At 38.0% G+C, this 27990-nt stretch overlaps 2 protein-coding genes across 5 annotated transcripts; both read left to right on the top strand.

Moving 5' to 3' along the window:
* The first annotated feature begins 4269 nt into the window (after positions 1 to 4269).
* On the top strand, positions 4270 to 16648 carry LOC103714158 (shaggy-related protein kinase alpha-like). Of its 4 annotated transcripts, none has more exons than XR_003386973.3 (14): positions 4270 to 4703; positions 7786 to 8040; positions 8228 to 8320; positions 8850 to 8909; positions 9014 to 9286; positions 9407 to 9481; positions 11031 to 11087; positions 11162 to 11302; positions 14451 to 14501; positions 14598 to 14693; positions 14767 to 14850; positions 15782 to 15988; positions 16090 to 16192; positions 16268 to 16648. XR_003386973.3 is itself a non-coding variant. In XM_088718552.2 (14 exons), the coding sequence occupies exons 2-14, from the start codon at positions 5399 to 5401 to the stop codon at positions 16327 to 16329; spliced, it is 1383 nt and encodes a 460-aa protein (XP_088574678.1). In that variant the 5' UTR covers positions 4592 to 4703; positions 5373 to 5398; the 3' UTR covers positions 16330 to 16648. The 4 variants fall into 4 exon arrangements, 3 of the variants coding, with proteins under 3 accessions (XP_088574677.1, XP_008799541.2, XP_088574678.1); XM_088718552.2 differs by lacking the exon at positions 15782 to 15988 and adding an exon at positions 5373 to 5416 and having other exon boundaries at positions 4592 to 4703; positions 16253 to 16648; XM_088718551.1 differs by lacking the exon at positions 15782 to 15988 and having other exon boundaries at positions 16253 to 16648.
* A 2178-nt stretch (positions 16649 to 18826) lies between these two features.
* LOC103714157 (putative E3 ubiquitin-protein ligase XBOS33) lies at positions 18827 to 27928 on the top strand. Its single transcript, XM_008801317.5, has 10 exons — positions 18827 to 19245; positions 19344 to 19403; positions 19505 to 19576; positions 19695 to 19900; positions 19997 to 20157; positions 20245 to 20303; positions 20395 to 20441; positions 20565 to 20708; positions 23956 to 24047; positions 27082 to 27928. Exons 1-10 carry the CDS (start codon positions 19069 to 19071, stop codon positions 27615 to 27617), a joined length of 1554 nt encoding a protein of 517 aa, XP_008799539.3. The 5' UTR covers positions 18827 to 19068; the 3' UTR covers positions 27618 to 27928.
* Positions 27929 to 27990: the final 62 nt, after the last annotated feature.

The raw sequence follows: 27990 nt of genomic DNA on the forward strand, positions 1-27990 counted from the left end.
GAGGCCTTTTTTATTATTATTTAAATAATAATTTTTTAAAAAAATATTTTAAAATTTTTATTTAAAAATAATTCATCTAGCTTTTTGAGAAGCGAAATTACTAATTAAACTTTTATACTCAAGATCCATTAAAATACTATTTTCAATCGATAATATAGCTAATCCATTTAATCTTTCTTGTGACATAGTTGATCGCAAATAAGATTTTATCAACTTTAATTTTGAAAAACTTCTTTCAGCAGAAGCAATTGTTACATGTATTGTTAATAATATCCTATATGCAATGCATGCATTTGGAAAAGAATATCAATAGGGGTACTAGTTTCTATTTGTAAAAATTCTTTTAAAATTTTTAACTCTGAAAATAGATCGATACCATCAATATCAGAATATTCACCATGCTTTAAAAAGTTTTCAAGATTAAGACAACACTTTTTCAAATCATCTTCATTCAAAGATTTTAACTTTCTAGAATTAAACAAAAAATCAAAAACATTTTCATATACGGTAAATTGTTCAAACCTATTTTGAATTGAAAAAATAGCTTGATCTACTATATATAAAAAGTAATCAATTCTAAAAGATTCTTCAGCTGATCTTGTTATCCCAAAACTATTATCATCTCCATACAGTTCAGTGCACGGTGGTTACCCCCCCAGGGGCATCAAGAATGCAGCTGGCTAGCAAGAATTCTATTAGCATCTGATTAGCTTGATCTCAACTTCTATTGAAGGGAAGGGAATGCCACGTCAATACCATCTACTCATTCATTATGCACTAGGGGTTACCTATAATCAGTTTCATCTTATCAGGTATATGATTCCAAAGTTGCATGTTCTGAGGCTTTGAACATCTTTAAAAAAAAAAATAGCTATAAAGATATGCAACGACAGCAACATCATCGCCTCAGGGTTTTGAAAGGGCTGATGGTTGAAAATTCAGAAACGACCTTCAAATTAATCAGAGAAAAATCGGAATGAACCACAAGGACATGAAGGGGAACCCTAGAAGTTGCCTCCTTTGCTAAATCAACAAAAGACAGTAACAATCCCATACAGCTGATGTGTACGCCGAGGCTACGGTGGACGGCCGAGCAGTCGAGGCAGAGGAAGATCCCGTACGTCACCGACGCCCATGTAGGGTTCTTAGCATTGCAATCAAAGCACATCTGAGACGGAAAGATCCACGGTCAGAAGCGATCAAATCTGGAGGATCCCGTCGGGATCTGGAGTTCCCGCAGTAGATCCCCCAAACCCAAATGATTTTCAGGAAAACAAGAGATCGAAATTGAGTCGAACCCAGAGCAAATTTACAAGGACAAACCTACGAGACTGATTCCAATATAAGGGGGGAAAAAAGCAAAAAAAGACGAAGAAGAAGAAGAAAAAGAAAGAGAAGAACTTGAACAGATTACCTTGTTCTCCGACTTAGATTTGAGCTTTTTGAATACCGCGAACTTGTCGGTGAAGCTTTCGGGAGCCATGGCTACGATGGTACGAGCGGGGAGAGAGAGGACGGGTTTTTTTTTCCCGAGAGGAGGTTGGGAGGTTGAGGTGGGGGGGGCAAGAACCTCCTCTGGAGAATGGGAGGTCAGAGACTCGGAAGAGGCGAAGAGCTGAGGAGGAAGTTAGACTCGGAGTCGGAAGTCGGGACTCGGGAGGGCTCGCCGCCTCGGTCGCTGTGAAGATCGGAGGTCGGAGAAGACGAGGACGGCGACTCGGAGACTCGAAGTCGGCGAGGAGAGGACGGGAGGCTGGAGGCCCGGAGCTGAGGAGCAGAGCAGGCCGGAGCTCGGAGCCGAGGAGGAGGCAGCACGGACTGCACGGACGCACGGTGGACCGGAGCTCGGAGCCTCGGAGCTTGGAGGTCGGAGCTCGGAGTCGAGGACGGCGACGTCATCCGTCGGCGAGGAGAGCTGGAGAGGATTGAAGGGACAAGGTTGCCCGCCCGTTGCTTGTCGTCGTTGTCGACGACTCGATGTTGGCCGAACTGCCGAAGGGACGCGCTGCAGCCTGCAGGCTGTAGGCCTGGAGCGACGTACGGGCGGAGCCCGGTAGCCATCGTCCGTCCCCGTCGCCAGTCGCCAGTCGCCGTCCGTCTTCCAGACGCCACCGCCCACTCCCACTGTCCCACACTCTGCCAGAGTGCCAGCCAGACGCCACCGCCCACGCCAAGCGCCAGCCATTAATGGAGCAATAAAAAAAAAAACATGACATGGCTGGGTGGGGCCTTTCCTGGGCCGGGGGCCTTAGGCGACCGCCTCGGTCGCCTAAGGCTCGAGCCGGCACTGAATGTTAGTAACGTGATATTAATATGTACGACTATCATTAAAGTTCATTGCTTAATTTGTAACAGAAATTTGGCTATTAAAGCCTTCCATTTGTTATAATTTGTTACATAATCATGTTGAATTTTAAAAATAGTTAGAAAAAAGAGAAAAAAACTATACACTGGTTATAGCATGGAGCCAATATTAATGATAGAAGTATCTATATGGAGGCTTAACTTGTGTGGAGTTCTCCGTTCACCATTGAACACTAATATTAATGATGCAAATATCAATAATGAGATTTTTTGACTATAGTTAAAGGTCGGTATTTAATATGCAACAGAAATTTAGCTATTGAAATTTTCTATTTGTTATAATTTATTATATTGCTACATTACATTTCAAGAACAATTAAAAAAAAAGAAGAAAAAATCATACTCTATGTATCACATGGGTTATATGCTAGAATATATCTAAAATAAAGGCTTAACTTATGTGAAGTTTTCCATTCACGACGTGGACATCGGTATTAATGATGTCAATATTAAAATACATCAGCCATAATTAAAGTTCATTGCTCAATGTACAACAAAAATTTCTATGTTAAACCCTTATATTTGTTAGATTGTCGTATTGTATTTCAAAAGGATTAAAAAAAAAAAAGGAGAAAAAGAGCCCAGCACATCATGGGGGGTTCCTATTAATGATTTTGGTATTAATAAAAGGAGTTTCTGCATGAAGGCTTAGCTGTTGCAAAGCCCTCTGGTCACTATCAAGATGCCAATATTAATGATATGAGTTTCTACCCAGCCATAACTATGCTGAGTTATTATACAAAAAATTCGAGCAACATCACAAATCAAAAATTATTCTATCTTTCTCTAGTAGAGATAGTTTTATCTAATGCTTGTGTGTATGATGCCATATTCTGAGTAAACTTTTTCACATAGCCTTTGTTTACTTATGTTTGGCATCATATGTTGGAGAGACATCAATTTGAAAAAAGTCTGCCATATAAAACTAAATAAAATGCTCAGAAACAGTCTTGAAAGCGCCAGAGGAATAGAATTGCATCTGCTTGGAAGATGAATGTGGCCTTCCATGTCATTTAATCATGCCGATGTGTCAAGTCTGCTATGTTAGATGTAAGCTTGTGTATTGTCACTCATGTCAAATTTGATGCTACCGCTAAGAAAGAATGATAATAGCCTACTAATTAATGGCCTGCACGTTTTTTGGACTTGGTTATAGTATAATAATACTATGAAGGGCAACTTGCAAATTTAACTATTTTCAAATATTTTTTTTTGGTTAAAACGACAATTCATATAACTCTAACGTGAGTACATCCTGCCAAATCAGAAGAAAGTAAAAGATACAAATGTGGCGGTAGCTCCACTGTGGATGTCCAGTAGAGCTCCCCGGAATGTCGTGCGACATGGGAGGCGAATTTTCAAATAATCTTAAATTATTACATGGATTGTACATTCTAGGAATGGGTATCGGATCAAAAATTGGAAATTAGGCCTACTATTTAAAAAAAAAAATAAGAATATGTTTGAAAAATCAAATTTGTTAATCTGTCCAATCCATTTTCTTCTGAATACTTATCCTAATTGTAGTCTAAATTCCGTCTATCAATTTGTTAGATCATGAGATGAAAAAACTATATATATATTTTTCTTCTACAGAATAGACCGTATCATCTATCATTCTATAAAAAATTCAGTCTAATTCAGAACCTTGGGAAGGCGAAACTGGCGACCGCTTCTCACGCGAGTTTAATTATGGACAAGAGCGGATCGATACGAAGACCGCGACCCGGATATTCCGCGCAATGGCACTCACGAAAATCCTCCCTTCCCCAAGACGCTGCTCGCCTATCCGCCGTCCGATCCCCGTACGGCGGGCAACGTACGGCTGTGCTGGGCCCCACGGAGGCGGAGTACGGACACCAGCGGGTGGGGGAATGATTGGGGTCGGCCTCCGGAGGTTTGACTGCCGAACCGAACAGGCCAAAAATTGCTAACAAAACCTAAAGGGAGACAGACGCACAAAGAAAAGGAGGGGAGAGGACGGAAAAGAGAGGAAGAGAGAGACCGAAATCTGGTGGTTTTCTTTTTGTTTTGTTTTGCGTTATAGAGAAGGAGAGAGAGAGAGAGTAGGAGGAAGAAGCCATCGTCTCTCTTGTCTTCTTTCTTCTCTTCTTTTCCCCTCCTTTGTTTTCGCTTCCTCCTTGGCGGTGCGGTAATGGAGGGGGAGAGAGGGGAGAGGGCTTCTCTTTTCTGAGCGCTGGCCCCCGGGGGGCAGAGGGAGAGGGGAAGAGAGAGAGAGAGAGAGAGAGTTATAGTGTGGGTGTTGGACGGGGGGAATCATGCATATGATGCGACGGCTGAAGAGCATTGCGTCCGGGAGGTCGTCGATTTCGGATCCCGTGAGTTCGCCGCTTGCTCTCCTGTTTGTTTTATTTGTACATATTTTTTTTTGCTTTTGTTTTAGCTTGATTTTGTGGAGGAGATCGTATTAGGACTTGGGATCGATTAATCTGATGGGGTTTTATTTGATTTGTAAGATTTAGAGATATGCGTGTTTATGGGATTAAACGACAAAAGGAGGATTTTTGTTGATTTAGTGTATGATTAAATTTCTTGAACCTTATCGTAGGTACTTGCTGATGGTTCTGGGAATTGTTAAAATTCTGAGTTTTTTTTAAAATTCATTTCTATATTTCCATCTGGTGGAAAATCAGATATGCCATCTTTCTTCTTTTTTGATTTTTGGTAGGTCTTGGGGGGAGGGAGTCTCGATGTTTCTTTCAAGCGCTCTATGTGTTCTTTTATTTTGTTTTAATGTATCTGTAACTGATGAAGGTCTTTCTAGTTCTCACATCCCTTATATCAGTGTTCGTTTTTGATTGCATGAAAACAACGAAAGAAAAGAAAAATGATATTTCCACGGAAAAGAAAAAGTTGTCCAGAGATTTCGGGATAAACTTTCCATGTTTGTCATTTTGTCGATTAAAACGAATTAAAAACTAGATTTTCCAAGGAAACATTTTCCTCTCCACTCTTCATGATTCTTCGTAAGTTTTTGTTATGGTCAGGTGGCTTTCTCACGTTTCCATGAGGAATGGTTCATAGTCAACAGGTCTGATTTATACCATTTTACTTGTGGTTTTTCATTTTTTTTTAATCATTTCCATTTTCTTCTTTTATTTTGTGTTCATCTCATGCTGTTAACCTTTTCTTATCAAGACTTGGCTGTTGTTGTCTTGGATTTTATGTGAGTATGCTCACCATTGTTTTTAAAGGAAATAGAAAGAAATGGTCCATCTTACTAACTTTTAACATGCATCAATTAACTGAGATTCAGAACCTATTTATGGATTGTTTAATAGGTATAGTTTACAAACCAACCTCTTTCCTAGCCTATTCAAACATATTTAATGTCTTAAATAAAATAAGCTATGTTCAAGCATATGACATAAATACATATCATGCACTACTTTTGATTAGCCAACAGACAGGATGAAGATTAAAATTTCGGTATTTGATAAAACGAAACAAAAGAAATCAGTGTTTAGAATTCAAACCATAAAGTATAAGGGACAAAGTACAAACCTCCAGATAATGAGTTAAAGTTGCTAAGGGAAACTTGATTATGTATCTTAACCAACATTACCTTAGATTTGGTTATATGGTTGTGTATGGTGTATATTGCTTGGGATTTGGATAATCTATGATGCCTATCTAATAAATAGAAAGACATCCACAAATAGATAGGATAAAAGAACGATAAGATGAATAGGGAGGGAGAGGAGGAAGTGAGGGTGGAGTGTTGTGGGGCTCTGCAACTACAAGGGAATGTGGGGTTATTTACTCCGGCTGCGTTCGGTTCAGGAACAAGAAAAATGGAAATAATAAATGTTTGCGTATGGAAACAGTTATGCATGAGTTATGTCAATTTTTGCTTGGCTCTACTTTTGAATGGCAAAAGGCACCATTTTGAACTAACTTTTGAATAATGACTTTTTCCATCCATGAAAAGGTATCTATATTCCATGGAATAGCTTATGACAGCTCTTCCTTGGAATAGTTATGCCTGTCATAAGCAAGTTTGACCGGCATAACTATTCCCTTGTTATGACTCTTTCCAAGCCTAGGGAATTTTGGTGGGTTGCTTGTTGGTTGTATGAGTTTAGATTATGACAAGGTAGATCCCCATACCTTATAGCTTCCATGACAGGCTCTTCTTTTTCCTAAATATGCCTTGGCCAGGAATCCTGTAACAGTTTGTGGAGGGTCACCATCAAGTTTACATGTGGTTGTAAAATATACTCTATAATATGGCTGGCCCATATGATGCAAAAAGGATTTGATGATGATAATTCCCTGAGTTGTCGATAACATAGAACTAACTATATGCCATTAACCTTTGACCATGAGGTCCATGACTTTTTTGACCATGGCTTGGGCTACTTGGTTCACATCACACTCTATTGCTATAGAAATTTCGTTGAGGCTTATCAATGAAGACATAAGACTTGAGACTAAATGTTACAACTCTGTAAATGGAAACCTGCATTACTTTTATAAAATTAACTACTGATTTTATACAATTAAAGATAATTCTTCGTCTTTTACTAGTCTTGATGGTAAGCACTATTCAAATCGGAGGAAGACCCTTCATTTTTTGATGGCGTATCATCATCAGCTTAAGTCACTTGACTAGACCATGTTTAGTTGTTTATATGGAAAAACTTATATTGATGAGTCCAATAGAAAATGAGTCTGTATATGCTTGTAATAAACAGAGCAAATATCTGAGCAGGTTGGAGTTGAGAGTACTTGAGATTTCACCAGCCGAAAAGGGCTTTCATTAACATTAAAGTTTAGTAACTTCATCATGACTAAAATAACTGAAGATCTCTTTATCGATTTGATGATCTTTATTAAGTTCCTCGTAGGATCATTAATAATTTTGAGAAGCTGATCTTGTGTAGATGAATTCTAAGAATTATTATCATGACATTCTTCATAGCCACTTAGAGGAACTTGGCACACTTGCCTTTTTTCCTTAATAAAAAAAAGGAGTAAACTTTAGGTGAGGAACAAGGAGATATCCTAAGCCAATTTGGTGGATTAAACTTGAGGCTTCAATTTTGAATATTGAAAAGCCAAAATGCACATTCTCGTAATGTTAATATGACCGATAAATTCCTTTTGTTTGGATCTAATACTTCGTATGGAGCTGTTTTCATGGAAGTTAACACACACCAATAAAGAAGCTTGCTTCAAAAATAAGTCTGGCAGGCATTTTGCTACATTTGCATATCTTCTTGATTTGATTTTTTGTTTTCAATTTTTATTCTGTTATAATGTCACCAATAAAGAAGCTTGTTTCAAAAATAAGTCTGTCAGGCATTTTGCTACATTTTCGTATCTTCTTGATTTGAGTTTTTGTTTTCAATTTTTATTCTGTTATAATGTCCTGAAATTTTATCTCCTTCACATAAGGGTGGAGATCCTGGCACAAAAAGAGCAAAGTTTGATCAGGATGGAGCAGGGGAAGTTTCTTCAGAACAACATCTTGTTGAAGATAAATCTGTTGGTCTAGATCACAATATGACTTCAACTCATTTACCTTTGGATGCAAGCACATCGAACATGGATCCACCTGCTAGAACTGAAGATGCTACTGTAGATCAGCTTCCAAAGGAAATGCATGAAATGACAATTAAGGATGATAAAGTTGAAGACCACAATGAGAAGGTATACCTTCATTTTTGTAACTGCTTATTATAATTTGCCCGTAGTTCAGAAAGTACAAATGTGTCATCTGTGGCATGTTTCAATTATTATATTAATTAATTGTCAAGAGTGGCTTTTACAGGATACAGTTTCATCTGTAGCATGTTTCAATTATCATACTCTTAATTGTTGAGAGTGGCTCTAACAGGATACTGAAGGGACAATGATGATTGGTAATGGAACTGAGAGAGGTCAGATAATTGCAACAACAATAGGTGGTCGAAATGGGCAGCCTAAACAGGTGATATGATTTCTTGAACTTAAATTTGTTACTTGTATTACTGATTAGGAGCTTTCTTTTCTCACCTTAATGGCATAGCTTTCTTAGCTCATAGGACTATGATCTTACTTATCTTGTTCAACTTTAGTAGATGATGTGGTCACATGCATGAGCTAGAAAGATGGCTGGGCATGTTGGTGCTTAGAGTTGTTTCCAAACGGTCACATTTCAAAATTGCTTCTCCAATGGTCCTTAAAAAAAATTTACATGGTCATCATTGTTCATTTTCATTTCTATAAGTTTGGGGATGAAAATCCATTTGAAATTTAGGTGCATTGACTCATGATATCTATGAGCTTGGTATATGTGGGTTCTGTCGTGTGCCCAAATTTTCATCTGCATATCTATGGTGCAATGAATTTCTTTGTCCCAAACCGTCTTCTGCAGTAGTCCTAAACCTCTTTAGATTATAAATCTTACCTGATGTTTCTTAATAATAATTTGTAATCAGAACTTGGTTAACAATAACTTTTTGCCAATTGCATGCCAGACAATCTCATATATGGCAGAACGAGTGGTTGGCACTGGTTCGTTTGGCATAGTCTTTCAGGTAAGTAGCACTAATTTTGTCTTGGCATGTTGTCATAGTTTTATGCCATACAATTCTTCATTTTTCCCCCACAATCATGACATGATAGTGTACATCTGGCACAGGCTAAGTGTGTCGAAACAGGAGAAACAGTGGCTATCAAGAAGGTGCTGCAAGATAAGAGATACAAGAATAGAGAACTCCAAATTATGCACTTACTTGACCATCCGAATGTAGTCCAGCTAAAACACTATTTCTTTTCAACCACCGACAATGATGAGGTCTACCTCAACCTTGTACTTGAGTATGTATCTGAGACTGTTTATCGCATTTGCAAGTACTATAGCCGGATGAACCAACGTATGCCTCTCATATATGTTCAGTTGTATACATATCAGGTGAATGGTGCTGTCGTACTTATATTTTGCCCATCATTGTTTACTGCAAAACCTTTTTTGCCTTTCTGTTTTTATCAAATATGTTTTCCTGAATTAATATTTTCATGTTTATTTGTCTAGATCTGCCGTGCACTTTCTTACATCCATCGTGTTGTAGGGGTCTGTCATCGTGACATTAAACCACAAAATCTATTGGTAAGAGATTGTCTCCTGTTATTTCTTGCCTAGGGCATAATGATAGGTTCCTTCAGTTACTCTTCTCTGATTAACGATTTTTTTATATGCCTAAAAGTTGATATTATGTTTTAGCATCTGTTATGCAAGGGGGCATTTGAGTTGTGTCATAAATGCCTCATGGTTTCAATATTGACAAGATTTTGAAAGTAAATTTGAGGAGACATCTTGATATCTTAGGTTCATGGTTAGCAATCTCAAACTTGTTTTCCTAGATGATTGTTGACTCAGAACAAAGGTGGAAAAGAATTATAGGTAGGCTTCTAAAAAAGGATGCTTAACTTTCAAGTTAACAATGGCCTGCTGTTCCATCACCGATTGAGGTTTAACAACTTCTGAGCAGATCAATGAAGCAAGTTTAACTTCAATCTTGACATGTAGAAATAGCATCTAGGTGCTTTCAGTGGTCAGAGTCAATTACTGTTAGGAGTTGAATACTCATTTCCATGTCAATCACTTCTTTACATTCTACTAAGGTTAGTAATATCTCATTGCAAAATAGAAAACAAAAGGCAACTCTTTTGCGAGATATAGATAGGCTTTGGATTCTTGTCATGGCCTTTTTATGAGGTCTAGATAAACATGAGAACCATTCTATGATGTGATTTGCAGTTTTTATATCTTTGCTGGGAGACCTGTTTTATAATGCCACATTGTTTGGCAGGAGGTAACTCTTTTGCGAGATATAGATGGGCTTTGGATTTCTTGTCATGGCCTTTTTATGAGGTTTAGATAAACATGAGAACCATTCTATGATGTAATTTGTAGTTTTTATATCTATGCCAGGAGACTTGTTTTATAATGCCACATTGTTTGGCAGGAGTACTAACTAATCTAGCACTGTCCTACTTGTAATGTACTGATGAATATTCATTCTACATCAGGAAAACACATTACATGCACTTCTAACACTACTGTAGCCACTTAGCAAACTCACAGTTTTTTCTCATATGTTATGGGTTTCATAAAAAGCAGGGTGGGGGGTGGGTGGTTTTTTTGTATATGGTACTATGCATGCCAAGGCCCGTGTAGCATATTATAACCCGTATGTACAAGCAGTCATGTATGTCCATCTTACATATCCTATGTACAAAACAATGCAAGTACAAAATGCTAAAAATACATCATACAAAGATATGCCCCTCGCCCTAAGTTGATATGGCTAAACTTTGGTACGTCGTGCATCTGATACATTGTATGGGTGGACTAAGGGTTGCAACTTGCAAGATTAGGTTAGGGTTCTTATGATTTCATAATGTTTTGCACCTTGCATTCTAATTAATTGTCATGAGTTCTTATTTGTCTTTGTATTTTTCATGGTTCCAGAAACTTTTTGTTCATTATTAATTGTTGTATCGTATTGTTTTTCTTGGATGTTAGGAGTGAGTGAACCTTACAAAACTATTGCAGGAGCTAGTATTCTTATGATTATGGATTTTTTTAATGAAAAACTTGTCTTGGATTGTATTCTCTAATTAAATTTTGTTCGACAATTTGATTGACATTGCAGGTGAATCCTCATACTCATCAAGTAAAGCTTTGTGACTTTGGCAGTGCTAAGAAACTGGTATGCCATGTTATCTGTATATGATTATGCTATGGTGTATGTCTTAGATCTGAATCCAATGACCCAATTTTCAGGTTCCAGGAGAGCCTAATATATCTTACATCTGCTCACGGTACTATAGGGCTCCAGAGCTCATCTTTGGAGCTACGGAATATACCACTGCAATTGATATGTGGTCTGTTGGTTGTGTTTTGGCCGAGCTTCTTATAGGGCAGGTAGACTTTGTGCTGGTGGTTTTTAAGCTAAAACATACTTTACTAAGTTTCCTTCTTAAGATTTCAGTTGGTTTTCTTCTTGGAATTTTGGATTGCATGTGCTGTTAAGTTGGAGAAGATTATTTTCTTTCTGTTTTATGATGATTAAAAGAATGTAATTATACTTTGTACTGCTGCACAGGTGGATAGTTTATATGATTTCAAGATATATTCAGTGTTCTCAATGATTTAAATTAATGAAAACAGAAAAAGGAACCTTGGAATTATGGCCATAAGACACTACCTTAGATAATGTCTTAAGTGCGAAAAGGCTTATCGCCTTTTCTGTTCTGTGCAAGAGTTGAAGGAAACTATCTTAGAGAATTATTTTCTTTGGTCAGGTCCTAGATAAAATCTTGGCATGACAAGACCTTGCTAGCCAAAATCTTCTATTTAGTCTGCCACCCTACTCCTGGGGGAATATTGGACAACTTACTGTTTCGGCACTAAGCATTTTTGAATGTTGTGCACATGATACCATTGTGCTTGTCTTGGTATTTAACGTTGATAATAAATATTATAAATTTTGATAATGCACCTTGAAGTTCGAAGACATCTTGAACATGTTAGTAGTTAAACAATAATTTAGGGGAAGCAGGAGGTGATGTGTGATGAAGTATTCCCTTTTTGGACTCAACTTTTTAGTCACTTAGAAGGAAATTTGCATTTTGACATGCATGCTAGTTGTTGATGCTAATGCTGAGATCTTACCTCAGCAATCTCCTGATTTTTTGCAAAGCTTTTGATTTTAGTGGTTGGGAGATGAGGACCACCAAAAGGATGCAAACATCATTCCTTAACCTTTAATTTCTTCTCGTTTTTACCTCCCCTTGAGACAAGTTTAACAAATTAAAAGATGGCAAGTTGCAAGACATTTTACATCATCTTCGTTGTCTATTGTTTGGGTTTCTGGATAGGAAAGGTCAAATATCATGATCCTGATTGTGACCCTTTCCATCATCTTCATCTGGAATAGACATTAAATTTGATCGGTATCTTTGAATTTTTTGCTTCCACATGCCTTGTTGTGCTGGCTTCCTCTTTTTTAATTGTAATCATTTCCCTAACATTACTTCGATAGAGCGAATATCTTGTTACTTTGAGGTTCCATAACACTTGATTATTAAACTTACCTGGACAGAGATATCATTTCATATTAGAAAACATTAATGGTGAAATGTGAAATATAGCTTTTTCTATGCTGCATGTTTTGTTCTATGTAATAGATGCAGTCCTCTACTCCAATTTTTTTAAGATACATGATTGTATTTGTACAGCTAAAAAATTGGATTAGAACAACAAATGGACAGCACTTTATTGTCATCAAAAACAACAGAACACTTGTTCTTCACAAAGTATCCATAAAAATAGAAGTCCAGACTTTAGATTCGCATTCTTGTTATACAGATGACAGAGCCGCAGCTGCTAGAATTATGGCCATCACTTTGAATTAAGGTAAAGAAATAGGAAACCATTTTAAACTAAATAGATCATGGAGTCCTGAAGTCTAAAGTATTTTGGAATATTATTTTGTTAAATCTCATTGTTATATATCAGGGTGGTCCACTCTGACATATATTGATAAGCCAAGCTAATTTTAGAAAAAATGATTTTGATAAATTTTTATACTTTGGCTTTCTTAGCTCGTTAGGAAACCGCAAATGCCTTTTTTCAGGAGGTCTTTCACTAGACTAAGACAGTTAAATTATATTATATTTTATTCCCCCAAACAACAATTTGTACTGGGAAAAATATGATGCATATTTGATTTTGCATCAGTATATTTGCTCTTTTCAAATGGGTAGAATCTATTATTGGGCTTCAGTTAAGGTGCTTCCATTTGTTTCAAAAATCTTTCCTAGAATGCATTTTAGTGATGTGGATACCATATTACCATGTTTCAAATTTCTGGATAATGTTTATGATGTTGCTTTCTTCACCAAAAACATAAGAAATTAAAATAAATTGAAAAATAATAACACAATCTTGCTTTTTTTAAAAAGAAAAAGAAACCATGACAAAAGGGATAATCATTGGCAGTCATGTTTTAGTGCCTTTATATTTGGCAGGAGACGCATTGGCAACCCAAAGCCCAATTGGGTTTCAACTAAAAATGATCAAACCCAAAATCCTCCTGACACTGAAGGCTAAGCATCAAGTATGGGCAGGTAAAATGCCATCTGCCCATCCACAACCTGATATATTCATATTAAAGTAACCAATCTACTTGATATGATAACTGACCTATTTACCTCTTTTTGGAAGCTCCATTACTTCTTGATTTTGCATTGAATGTTCCATCTTGAGCTCCATTGTTCCTAAATCACTTCCGCACTATCCGGCCCATGTTGGGCCCATGTCTGAAGTTCCACTTCGTCCTTGTTTAATCCATGTCCTCCAATCATAAAAATTTAAGAATGCATGTCATGGGACTCAAAAAATCTATCCTTCTCCATGAGTGGGAGACCCATTTGGTATGCATTTACCAGTGAAGAAATTTATTTTTCTCATTTCTATTACTAGGCATGCATCACTAAACCCTGATATTTGACTAATTCAAATTATTTGTAAGCTCGTTTAACCCCTATTAAAAACACAAAAGGACCTTTCAACACTTGTGTCAGATCCCTTGAAAGACAATTGACTAAAAGGAATAGTCTTTACAGTTCAAAATTATGGATATCGACAAATGGATATTTGATGCTTTACCATCACCTGCCCTTTTGACCCTGCATGTTTAAGAGAGGTCATGAGTTGGACATGGTACATGACTGGCATTTAATCTGTAAAGATCTCATTTTTTCCATTGCATAAATGAAATGTCTTGTGGAGGTATATATGTAAAGAATATAGGATGGCTAGTTGTTTTTAGTTCTAGTTTTTCCTTGTTTGAGTGCTTGGTTTTCACTTCTAGACTGTTTTCCTCACTTAGCATGATATGATTTGCAACTCTATGGACTATGTATTACACATGATTTTGTGCCATGCTATTATATTTATTTGAGTTTGTTTGTCTTTTTATGTTGTTATTTGGTCTAGTAGGTTTTTTTTTTGACACAAACTTTTGTTTTGTTATTCCTGTTGCTTTAACAAAATGGATGTGATGCAGCCTCTATTTCCTGGAGAAAGTGGGGTTGATCAGCTGGTGGAAATCATTAAGGTCTTATATCCATGGGCTTCTTTCTGTATCTTTGTTCATTTCAGGTTTCATTCATCAGTTGAACTCATACTCAACTGATTGTTGTTGTTATGCAAGATCTTAGGTACCCCTACACGAGAAGAGATCAAATGCATGAATCCAAATTACTCTGAGTTCAAATTTCCTCAGATTAAAGCCCATCCCTGGCACAAGGTCAGTAAGCGCATTGCATTAGAACTCAGGCATCAAATTTAGATGATTAACTTGTCATGCTTCTCTTTTGCAGCTTTTCCACAAGCGAATGCCTCCCGAGGCAGTTGATCTTGTATCAAGGCTACTTCAGTACTCACCAAATTTGCGTTGCACTGCTGTAAGATATTGTTCGCTGCTCCAAGAGAAATATCGTTCTGCTAACTGATCTCTATTTGTAATCAATTATGGTGGCTCGTTGGCTCATTTATTTCAATTATTGTCTGCTTTTTTATTCGATTATTTTAAAATTATAATAGAAAATGAATGATAATCTTTTATCAATCTACAAATTTGAAATTGGGCATATTATATTCATTTTCTCTAAAATCCTTTTATGCTATTGGATATGGTACTGCTTGTCATAAGCATGCTTGGCTGTAGGTTAGACTGAAGTGGTTTATAATTAAATTTCAACTTGTAGTTTGCCTACTTATACCTATTCTCTATTTAAGAATACATAATCCCTTCTTTACAAATGAAAACAATCTTTATATTATCCATGACTCCTATCAGACATATCACGCGATGACATGTACATTCTAGATGATCGATGGGGCATACAAGGTCATTTACCCTTGTCCTCTCTTTCTCCTCTCTTTCGTTTCCATATTTCACTCGATCTGCAATAAATAATGGTTTAATTTCTCTCATTCTGCCCTGGTGTTATTTGAAGGCCCTGCAATCCTCATGCACATGCTCAGGCATTCTGGTAGCATTAGAGAACTGATGTTTTGAGTTACTAATAGACACCTATAGGAAAAGGTAAATAAAGCGAGTTCATGTGTAATAGGACCCACTATTTCTAGGCATTTGACTTTAGAGCCCACACTGGCCAGATGACAGTACTTCCTGTGTTTATATGTGAAGTTGTTGCCTCTACATGTATTTTAGCTGCATACAGTGAAGGACTTTCTGGTGTCCACTTTTCATCTCATATCACTTTAGCTTCTGGAAATTGTGATTGGCTTAGCTTGAAATATGTTATAGTCTGTAAAAGATATTGAGGAAAAAGCATAGAAACTAACAGTATTATAAATGCAATACACCAGGTCCTAAACCACTTCTTAAAAAAAAAAAAAATGCAAATTGAGCTTGAATCAAGAATTTGTATGAAAGCATCAGCAACATATCTACTGCCTTTTTACCCCCAAGCACTTGTTTGGATGGTTTCGCCCTTTGCCACTTGGGCAAGGGAGTGCGAGTTCAATTCTGGTTGAAGACAGCCCTCAAGGTTGGGGTGGGTATAGGGTAGAAAGGTGGGGATGAGCCCTTCCTAATCTCAAAAAACAGTATTCAAATTAAGAAGATAGAAAAATTGATATACTTGATAATATTTCTCATGTATGAATCTGTGCAGTTGGAGGCCTGTGCCCATCCATTCTTTGATGAATTGAGGGACCCGAATGCCCGTCTGCCAAATGGACGCCCCCTACCCCCTATATTTAATTTCATGCCTGAAGGTACAAGATATGTCTGAATTGTTTCCTTGATCCTTATCTGACAAAATATTTGAAGCTCAGTATTGTGTCTTGCAGAGCTTGAAGGTGCTTCTCCAGAACTCATTCAGCGCTTCATTCCTGAGCGTGTGAAGAAATAAATGCAGCAAGCAGTATCTAAGCGTTCTGGTGATTTCTGGATAGCACAATCCATGATATATCAAGTATGGAGCCCACAAGTGACTGATCTGTTTGTGATTTGATCAGAAGAGAGAAGGCTTTAGGGAGGGGGGTATTCATGAACTGTCGGATCTTTGCACCAAGGCAGATCTCAAGATGACCTGCGAGCATCATAGGCATGACATGATTTGGGTTTTGCCCATCCATATGTATTTTCTGTGAGATGAGTAGCTCATGTACCAGCTTCTATAGCCCCAGGACATAATGCTAAAAAAAAAATAAAATCCGTGTGTACGTAGAGATGAAGTTTTTAGAATGTTCTGTTCTGAGAACTAGATTATGTGTTGTTTCTGTCAGGTAATTGGCTTGAAAACCAATCATCTGTGACTGATCGCCCTTTCTCCTTAGCCTTCTTCCTTATTCTTCTTTCTTTCCTTCAAAATAAAGGTCTGAACCAAGTGTTGCATATGTTTCTCTAGAAACAGGACTCCATGAAGTGAGACAGGGATTATTAGCAGTTCATAGACTCACCTATGGAGACTTCAAGATTTATAACCAATTACAGAGGCTCAAGGCCTTTTTGCGTTATAATTGTAAAAGTTCTGCAGCGGCCAGATAGTTCTATAAACTACTTCAGAAGGAAAAAAAATTTATCAAATGAAGTGCTCATCAACTACTTGTTATATAGAGCGTTCATTATTTTGACTTTATAAACGCAACCTTATGACAAACAGGACACTGGAACTAACAACAGTGTTTTTTTTTCTATTTATTCTTTTTGCAAGTACGCAGAACTGAATTGTGTCCCACAGCTTTTGTTTTCCCCTCCTTTTTTTTCCCGTATTTACTTTGCTTACTAGATTTTGCTTCTTGCCCAAGTAACAACCCCACTGGTACAATCATTGGCCTCCCACCCAACCTACCCAACATTAACAATTCTGTCAGATAGATTCAAGAATCTTGCTATTATAATTTATAACGTGGTTCGTGATCTCACTCTTCATCCATAAGCGGTGGATATCAGAGATATTGACTCGTTTCTTTTGCTTATCCCAGTTGGTAAGCTGGTGATGGAACTCTGGCCGCGGCTACTTGGTCCTTTGCAGCCAATCAAAGACCTATTAAGGATTAGGAAGTGGCCAAACGAGCTACCAGGAGAAATCCATCGTAAGTGTTAAGAGGGGACTAATGCAATTTATGGGTTTGTCCAATCCATGTGCAGGGTCTAATGTAACACCTTGGGACATGGGGTTAGGTCCCAAGCATTTTCGATTTATATAATATGATTTCTAGAGATAGGTGGAGACTTCATAATTTGACTAAACAATGTTATGTGGAGCCAAAAATAAATCAAAAAAGAAAAAGAAAAAACAGAAAAAACAGAAAAAAGACCTCATCTGAATCGAAATGAGAGTTTCAATATGGTAGTGAAAACAAGCCACTTATATGGAGATTGATTTTCCTTCCCTAGCCAAATGCAGCAATTATCAACCATGTTTTAAATTTAAAAGAAATAATACTAAATCAAGATATATGGCAATTCAATTTATCTTTTGAGGGAAATGGCAATTTGAATTTTATAGCCCACCCCCACCTTTCTGTCTCTCATTGTTGCATTGAATTATACAGCAGTTTCCTTGATCTAACCAAGAAAGAAATTGCTTGGAAAAGTTAGAATTCCAGTGATTACCATAACAATAATCTTGAACTAGTTCATCTCATATCTGTCTAAAGTCTAGGATTTCCAACAAGTGCCTTGCACCACTTTAGACTCCAATTTGTAATCAAAAAATCACCTTAATGGACTATATTCCCCTGCCATGCCAATGGTGGATTACTTCCAAAATTGCAGGCCACATTATGTATTGCTTCCCTCTTGCATAGTATACCTCACACAATACAAGTTACTCTGGGTTACAAACTTTCAAAATTGCAAACAACATTCATATTGCTTCCCCCTTGGATAGCATGCATCTTTTTTAAAAAAAATAATTCTGTGCCATGCTGGCACTATTCATTTTACTAGCTACTAATGATTCTATTATCATGAGACCTATAATGTTTTTGATCCTCTGTCTTGTAGTGAGGTGCTGCTGTAGTCGTCCATCCTTGAAATTATGGATCCTTTAATAAAACTATATCCTTAATTTAGCTCTTCACGTAGATGAATTAAATAAAAACTACACAAACTAAAAATAAAAATGGATTCATAAGATGATGAATTACAATGATCTAGAAATGTCTCACTTGGTAAAATAATAGAATCCAAAACTTGGGTCCACTCAAGTTCTCTTAGATGCACGTTATACATAGTATAGTATATATTTTTTTTTAACAAAAAAAAACACAGCCATCTCCTACCCCACGGGGTCCCACAAAATCAAACCCCCACCCACCTCCTTCCCCTCGTTGCGCCAAGGCGCCAAAATCCCAGCCGAGCAAACATAAATCCGACCACCATCCGAAGTCGATAGATTTACTGCTCCTGTTGTGCGACTCCCGACAATACCCCCCAGGCCATCACAGCCTTCTAATTTCAGCTGTTGGGCCGCCGTCCCCGAAAAGGGACGTGGTGGCCGACCGGGGGCCGCGTACCCTCATTCATCAAAAAGGGAAAAGCCCTTCCGTGGAGGCGAAGCTAAAACCGCCCCTTTCCCCTCGTCGGGCATAAAGCCCCGGCCGCCGAGGCCGAGCGAGATCCGATCGGCAGCTGGGATCCGATGGGGAACTCGCTGGGGTGCTCCGCCTCCGGCGAGCGGTTGGTCTCGGCGGCGAGGGACGGCGATCTGGTCGAGGCCCGGATGCTGCTCGAGTTCAACCCTTGCCTCGCCAAATACTCCACCTTCGGCGGCCTCAACTCCCCCCTCCACTTCGCCGCCGCCAAGGGCCACAACGAGGTCCCCTCCTCTTTTCCCTTTCTTGCAAAAAAAAGTTTCGATCTTTTTGAGCATTTCCGCACCATTTGTTGAGTTGGTTCCATGGATCGTCTGATTAGATCGTTATGTTGCTGCTCGAGAACGGCGCCGAGGTGAATTCGAGGAATTATTGCGGCCAGGTATCTAAAGATTGGTTCTTTTTGCCCATCAAACTTGAACCACCCTCTTTTTAGATGATTCTTAAAATGTTGTGATTTTTTTTGGTAATTTTGTGATGAAGACGGCGTTGATGCAAGCATGCCGCCATGGGCACTGGGAGGTGGTGCAGACTCTGCTGCTCTTCAGAAGCAATGTATGTATGAATTCATGAATGTGTTAGTTTTCTTCGGATTCTACCTCTTATGTTGGGAAAGTTAAGAATCTAATTTAGTTTTGGAGTGTTTTTGAGAAATGGTTTGTGAGATTTGAAGGTTACGAGGGCAGACTACCTGAGCGGCAGGACAGCGCTTCACTTTGCCGCAGCCGATGGGCATGTAAGATGCATTAGGCTGCTAGCTGCCGACTTTGTCCCGAGTGCTCCCTATGATGTGACAGCTTTGTCCAAGGATGGTGGCGACAATGCGGGCAGCAAGGATAGCAGCCCTGATTCCTCTTCAGGGCGTAAACATGATCAAATGTGCGTCAGACTTTGCTTTATTTGTTACATGATGCCTTAAGAAGCCCTGATATCAAAAAATTTCATTTGAGCTGAGTGGTGTCTTATTTGTTGCAGTGTGCTTTCGAGGTTCATAAACAAGCCAGCAGATGGTGGCATTACAGCTCTCCACATGGCGGCTCTGAACGGGTATTTTGATTGCGTACAGCTGTTGCTTGATTTAGGTGCCAATGTCTCGTCAGTGACTTTTCATTATAGCTCAACAATGAATTTGATAGGTATTCTTTAATTTCTAGTATATCAGTTATTGGTTGCTATTGGTTTGCTTCACAAGGTAATGGTTTCTAGTCGCATGGATGTGGCAGGGGCTGGAAGCACTCCATTGCATTATGCAGCTTGTGGAGGGAACCTTAAATGTTGCCAGGTAAATCTAAATATCATGTCTGTTATCTGAAAGATGCATGGTTTGTTTTGTTTTATTTAGCTGTTTGATTTGAAGCTATTTCTTTGTACAGATACTTCTTGCAAGAGGTGCTAGTAGGTTGACATTAAATTGCAATGGGTAATCATTCCTTCTTTGTCAGTTGTTTTTAATAAGACTTATTAACTGTTACTCTTCTTCTTCCAAGTGGATCCTTTTTTTCCTAATGCTTAAGACAATCATATTTTGTTTTTTGTTTTTCAGATGGCTTCCACTTGACATTGCTAGGATATGGGGACGTCATTGGCTGGAGCCATTACTATCACCAGATTCTGTTTCAACCATACCAACGTTTACCCCATCAAATTATCTTTCCTTGCCTCTTATGAGCATACTCAACATAGCAAGGTACAATGGCTGCCATTTATATTTGCCCTCTTGCTTATGCAGCATCATTGAAAAGTGGCATTCTTGTCATGTATCATGTTCGTTCGGCGCTCATCAGCATCTTCTTTTGCATATATTATCAAAAAGAGTCACTAGATCCATTCCCTTTTGTCCATAAAAAGGTTGACCATGGAATGACCTGCAGCGAAAGCTAGTTTGCTTCACGTACAAATGCACAATCCTATAGATGCCAAATAAACTACATCTGAAGATGAATAAAAGTGTGACACTGTTACAATTTGTCAAGAAATATTACATCTCTAGTACATTTTGTATTAATTATTAAAATTATGGATATCTGCCTGAGAATTCAGAGACAGGTTATCGGAAGTTATGAATTGATGGTAACTAATGAAGCAATCAAATCATAATTATTGTGAACCAAGGCCCATTTTGGTTAGTTTTTGTACATCTTTGAAGTTGTATGGTGAGAAGCATTCAAGAGACTGTGTCCAGACAAAAGTCCTTGGACTAAATTCAAAAGGAGAGCTGCACCTTCATTTTCTTTTATGTTTTCTCTCTTGTACACCTTTTGAACTGCCTCTCCTAACCTTCACATGGGCTCCGGGTGCATGTGTGCTTCAAGTGGGACCCATGCATTAATTGGGAAGGTCTGTTCCATATATCTTCCAGGTTAGAGGAACCTGTATGCATGTGCATATAAATGATTATTCTTATCTTGAAACTACCGATTATGGGCCAACAAGGAATCTAGCTAGTTCAGCTTGATTTTCCATTTCACACAACCAATATGCCTTGGGGCCAAAATTCCAGACCATGATTCCATCACCCATTCCTCACCTTCTTGAGCCATAGATATATGGTTTGCTCCTAACAAGTTAAACAAATTTTTTAACTTGACGTAATTATGTTTAAGCATATCGATATACTACATGTCAACTTGATATATTAATATCAACTAATAAGATTGTTTAAGTTCGTAGTTATATCGAATACTTGTGGAACTTTTTTGGTTAGTGATGTAAATATAGGAGATCATAAGAAGTTATCAAGTTACCAAGAAGATCCATGATGTCATAGTTAATGCATTTGGTACCCTGTTTCCAATATTTTGTATCTTTTGAATGAATCCCAGGTCATATTGAGGGACATATGAGAGCATATGTTTTAAAACAAGCAAAACCATCTTGTCCAGTCTCAAGTCAAAATATGACTAGAAGGAAGCTATTTATTTTGGCTCTCTTGTGTAGCATAGCCCATACATCAAGGCAAAATATTTTGCTTTATCCAAGAATTCAGATCTTACTGTTATCAACTCTCAGATCCACTCCTAATGTTGACATTCATGTATCATGAATCAGGAAAACTTTTCTTATGTTTGCCGCAGTCATATGTAATGACCTAACTCTCATGACCAATCTGATGCTATATTTCTTAGTTGTACCCAGCATCTTGTTGGAAGTCCTCAAATAAATGCAATCACATTCTTTGCAGCCAAATAATCCCCTGCATTGCCAAAAATATATGTTTTCCCCATGTGAGTTCCTCCCCCACTCTGCTTTGCTTCCTGATCAACCATAATCTCTTGTTGAAAGAGTTAAACTAGCAGACTTATGGCAGTTGCCTACCTGGAATTTTAATGGGGTGTTTGGTTGCATGATATAAGGAAGTGATCTTGATAACATTGTAGCCAAGTCTTCTCTTAGTTTCAAAATTTTAGTACTGATCCAGTCTCGCATTCCTCGTTTTCTTTTGCTTTTAAAGTCCAACATGGTTTATTTTGCTTGCAAAATGGCTCTTGTTTCCATCTCTCCAATTAATCATTTTCAATATCATATATCATTCTTTTTGATTTTGCTTATTTTGAAATCTGATATTAATTTTCTGGCTCACAATCATCTAGCAATATTTTTTTATATGCTTTACACTAACTTCTTAATGTGGCTCACTTCTTATGATTGTCAAGGATCATACTTAACTAACTTTGGACTTGACTACTCTTCAATGCTGCTTTGATTCCTCTAAATCAAGGTTTTAAATACCGGTACCAAATGCCATACCTTTTTCCATCATCTATCACTTTCACCTCTAGTCATAGAACTCTAGAGCTTTTATTTATTTTTTCATCTCACATTATATCCATCTTAGTGTTTCCACCTCCATATGCTATTCTCCACTTTGTTCCTCTTTAGTACATGCAGTCGTTCTACCACCCAGATTTTAGTGCTTATAACAGTTTCCTTCTTGGGATATGTTGCATTAGAATATCAGCTGCTATAAACAATCCCAGCTGATTTGGGTCTACTTTGTAGGACTTGGTACTAAATTTGATCTCCAGCAGCTTTTCACACTATTTTATCTCCTCTCCTTGTTCTTTCAAAGTTTCTCTCAAACCTATTATACTTGGACACTTGACTGCCATTCATACACATCTCGCTAAGCTATCCCATCCATTCAAATTTGGCATCACATCATCTTATCTGTGGCGAAAATTGATGTAATATATGCGGATCGGGATGAATGGGTGTAGCACAAAAGACAGATTATGGTGGCAATGGATCAAGTGTTCCAGTCACTGGTGAACAATGGATTGGGAAGCACATGAGTAGTCTATTAGGTGCCTCTTTATTAAGCCCATCTAGATCAGAGGTTGTAGCTCTGTCCAGTGCGGAAGGCATGGATTAAGAGATTAAGAAGCGGAGATAGGTGTTTTAGAGTGAAAAGGCGCAGTTTTGGTGTTCTATTTTAAGACTATGGCTAAGTTAATGGTGTGCTAGCATATAACCTAGATCAATCTCTATCCTTTCTGTTTGCTTCTGAAGCTTACATTAAGCTTTAGAGTACTGCTACCAATTTCCCACCTTATCACCTCTTAGTTCACTGGTACGATGTAACAGTCAGGGATCAATGTAGTACCATAGGGGTAAACAGTGTCAGTAAGGCCCCATATCCCTCAGCCAATCACCAATTTCTGCATAGGACTGGTGAACCGAGTGGGTTATATGGCAGGTAATCTCTAGCATTTCTAAACATTACTAGTTTGTGGCGGTCGACGTAAATTGTTACTGATGACATGCAAAAATAGTCAGGACGACTATAAAAAGCAATGAATCAAGTCTCTCTTTCTTGTGAACAGATGAAATAAAATTCCTAAGAAAATGCTTATCTAGATTTATCTATGTTTGCCTGTTATAACTATTAAATGATGCATACATTGAAATAACCAACCTATGACACCTCTCTGCAGAGAGTGTGGGTTGCAATCCTCAACGGCATCTTCTGATGATGGTGATCTCTGTTCTGTTTGTCTGGAAAGAGGCTGCAGTGTAGCAGCTGAAGGTAAGACTCAGACCCTCCCTTCCCAAACCTCCGCCTGATTATTATAATGGATTGTCTTGTCTCTTCTTTTACCTGCTTTACTGTAGTAGGTCAACAGTAACAAATGTGTGATCCATGTGGTAGATGTAGCAATGTACAGTATCTAAATTTGTATTACCGGGATATCCGACTTATCCACTTCAAAGAGATATAGTTCATTTTTGCATCACGTTAGAGGTGAAATCCAGCTGCCAGCAGACAGCACTGGCGGCAGCAAATGATCATGCCCTTTTAATGATGAACGTGATCATACAATTTGATGCTCACAAAGATCGGTATAAGCTTTTTTCCCCCCTTGTAGAGATACTTAGAGCATATGCTCATGAGCATAGATTGGGTGACGAATTCCAAAAGCATTTCAGACATTACCAAGCTAATGGTGACAAAAAACGAACAAAACATATATATCATATATATTATGTACATGTGTTAACATACCAAAACAGTAAGTGGACTACAACATTAAAAAAGTAATGCGTGCAGCTCCTATGTTATCATTAATGAATAAACACTACCCTGACAGTGCTCCCCCACCGATCCTCTATTATAAAATAAAATGGTTTTTAGTAGATATAATATAGTAAGTGGATATAAGAGCAGCACTATATCATGTTGTATGAAAGTCAAAGATCTGCAATGAGATGTGTAGCAGTGAGAGAACCATGGTTAGGTAGTGATGGAAAATATGTTAAGTGAATCCAAGTATCCCATGTACAATCATATAACATTAATTTGCTGAGAGATTTTTATAGCTCTATTTTTATGTTGAAAACAGAACTTTATGGGTAAAGATTGAACCTCATGTCAAGAAGGCACTAGGATTTGATGCATAAAAAGCATGGAAGAAACACCAGTGAGAGGAAATTAGTGGATCTAATTAGATGGTGAGGGTCTCTTGGGTTTTCTGCAAAACTTCAGTTCATTGAACAAAACTTCACTAAATTTGAATCCACTGAGTGGAAAGCCTAATTGGTTTGTGGTGTTTGGCATGATGGAAATGGTGTAAAAAAATGTTAAGATCATCTAGGGAATGAACAAATCCAAATAGATGTAGTGGAGGAGAGCAATTTACAGAATTTGTTAAGATCATGTGGGGAATTTATTGTGCTCTTGATAAAAAGGAGGAGGATGTTTTGGTTGGGGGAGGGGATGGGGGCAGAGGAGAAGTTTGTGGTGACCGAGGATTGAAGTTACTTCTTGATAGTGGAGGAGGTTCAGTGTTAAATGTTGCTGTCACAGTTAATAATTGATAGTGGCAATGTCCGAAGTTGGATGCTGGTTCCAGAGGATTGTTGTTGCAGCACTGGCTTTTGATTTTGGCATGTGAAGAGTCTCTGGAGGTTCGTGTTGGTAGAGGCTGGAAGTTCGTGTTGGTAGAGGATGGAGGTCTATCATGATACTAAGGATTGCAATTCTGAGAAATGGATGACGATAACAATCATAAAAATCTAGAATGCTAGTTTGTGAGGGCACATAGACCTCATAAGTGATAATCTAGAATGTTAAAAAAGTGAGGTGATGCCTGGAAACATGTCTTATTTAGTATTCATTAACAACCATCGCATTTGAGGTTACAAACTTTGGATTGTTGGTCCATGCTATTTGTATTATTGTTATATTTGTTTCTATTGAAGGAGTCGATAGAGTTATTTGGAACGAAGTGAAGGAACCTTTATTAACTTTCTTTTGGATGACAACTTGTTTCATTTGCGTTTTTCTTCGTTTGTAAAAAAAATAAAATTGGTTAAGTCATTTTAGATTGATATAGGGTCTTGATGTTTTTATTTGAAGATTATTAATGAAAAATTTCCTGACATCTTAGAAATTCTGACTCTGCTGGGGAAGATTTCAGCAGTCTGGTGGCTTGAATCCAATCATCTTGGTGGCGCACCTCAATCTTGGTGTTCCTAAGAATCAGCTGACTCGAATTTCTTTTCATTGTAGAGGGAGACGATTCTTGTTATCCTTATAAATTAAGAAATTAAAAAGCTTTTAGCTTCTCTTTCTAGTCATCTGTTATTGGATAGTAATCTTAAAGGCAGAATTCCCTTTGACCATCCTGTCTCACAAAATGAAAGTAGTCCAACTCCCTCAAATAAACAACAGAAGATGAGAGATAAATAAAGAAGGACAAAATAGCAATTTGACATTGAATTGCAGGAATTCCTTGTCATTTCTATATTTTTTTTTCCACTTCATTCTGCTTCTCTTCCCTTATATCCAAGGCCTTCTGTCTCACGAGTCTTTTTGTTTCACTTTTTTTCTAAAATTTGATGTCTTATCATACTTAATAATGGATAAGACATAAATAGGCAGTAACTTTTTTGTGGGAGTGGCCAGGGGTGATATGTTTCATGAAATCTCATGCTAAATTGAGCACTAGCTTCAAATTCAGGTTGGGCAAGGCTAATCTGTTTAGTCAGATGCACAGCTCAATCCACCTTCAAAACAGTCCACTGAGAGATGCCCTTTTCTGTCGAACATAATGCTCGAAATCTCTTTAGGCTTCATGTTTATGGCTCCTTTTCTAGAAGCAATTCCTTCTTTTGGAGTTCCAAACAAATTTGCTTTTCTGGGTTCTTTTGTCTGCCTAGAATGGTTATTTGTGATGCCTTGCATAAATTACCATACAAGTATAGGTAGGAGCATAAAAATACTTGAATGTTACAACATTTAGAATTCTAGTTTACCTTATATAAAGCATCACTAATATGGAAAAAGAAAAGCAGAGTTATGGAGTATCAACAGATGAATCAAGCTTTCAAATATCCCAGGCAAGCTCATTCCCATTATCTGAAATATAGCTCTAATGTACTCGACAATTATTATGCCTGCATTACTCATATATTGTAACCGAATTTTATGAGATCTAAATTTTTCCAAAAGTTATGGATGGAAACACCCATCCTAATGCTTCTATGTGGTGTTATGGCTCAAAATAAATGAGGTCTTGTCTTATAACATGCTTTTTTCCTTTTATTTTTTTAATCTTCAGGCTGTGGGCATGAACTCTGTGTGAAGTGTGCACTCTATCTTTGCTCAACCAGCAATATCCCATCTGAAATCTTGGGCCCACCTGGGTCAATCCCATGCCCTCTATGTCGACATGGGATAGTCTCATTTATTAAATTAGCTCGTTCCCCAGCGAAGGGGCTCAAACCAAACCTCGCCCTCAGCCTCTGCAATCCATGCATTGTTTGCCCTCGTGTGGAGCAACCAGAAACAGGTTGTAGATCTGAGATTCGGAAGAACCGTGTGGCTGCAGTTTCTTCTGAGCTTGTTTGTCCGCTCACTTGCAGCCCATTCCCTTCTGTTGCCATCCCCTCCTGCAACTGTGATGATGACCCGTGCTCATCCCATGAACCCCAAGGAGAAACACAAGCACAATCCCCTCGTCGCTCGCAGACTGCACCAAACGAGCTGGACAAAATGGAAGAGCAGAGAGTTGATAGAACGAGCTGCTCGGGTATGTTCTGGAATAGAAGAAGCTGCCATAGAGAGCACCAGTGCAATTCAGAGATAAATGCTTGATTTGTTTTTTGCTTGTGAATAATCTGGTTCATAGGATCCATAGAGAGATGACTGGCTATTCCTTTTTAATAGCTTGTCTCATTATTCATCTCATATTGTTCAGCTATGTATATGTTATTGGCTTTTCTTAGTTCACCGGGAATTTCAGTATCTGCAGCACCATCATATTCAGGTAATTTTGAAGGGTTAGAATTGAGGGTTTTGTAGTTTGCTGTAAATTATTGTATCAGGTCCATGACTTTGTACGTTACTAATGATTGGTCTTCTGATTACATTTAGTAATCAAACCAACAATAGTTTCTTTTCATTTAGTGTAGTTCTTGAGTTGTACATGATTTGCACTTTGATTTGGCGTTGGCTTTCTGTAGTGCGC

Source organism: Phoenix dactylifera, chromosome 3 (genome assembly GCF_051530095.1).
Source record: "Phoenix dactylifera cultivar Ajwa chromosome 3, Ajwa_hap1_PhDact_Kaust_v1.1, whole genome shotgun sequence".
Lineage (NCBI taxonomy): Eukaryota > Viridiplantae > Streptophyta > Magnoliopsida > Arecales > Arecaceae > Phoenix > Phoenix dactylifera.

Bases quoted from the DNA above. Each gene is read 5' to 3' on its own strand.
- LOC103714158 (XM_088718551.1), top strand. From the start codon at position 4,644: ATGCATATGATGCGACGGCTGAAGAGCATTGCGTCCGGGAGGTCGTCG. The intron at 11,303-14,450 runs GTAGACTTTGTG...GATGTGATGCAG, and splicing joins CCGAGCTTCTTATAGGGCAG to CCTCTATTTCCTGGAGAAAG. The intron at 16,193-16,252 runs GTACAAGATATG...TTTGAAGCTCAG, and splicing joins ATTTAATTTCATGCCTGAAG to TATTGTGTCTTGCAGAGCTT.
- LOC103714157 (XM_008801317.5), top strand. From the start codon at position 19,069: ATGGGGAACTCGCTGGGGTGCTCCGCCTCCGGCGAGCGGTTGGTCTCG. The intron at 19,246-19,343 runs GTCCCCTCCTCT...TCGTCTGATTAG, and splicing joins CCGCCAAGGGCCACAACGAG to ATCGTTATGTTGCTGCTCGA. The intron at 19,404-19,504 runs GTATCTAAAGAT...TTTGTGATGAAG, and splicing joins CGAGGAATTATTGCGGCCAG to ACGGCGTTGATGCAAGCATG.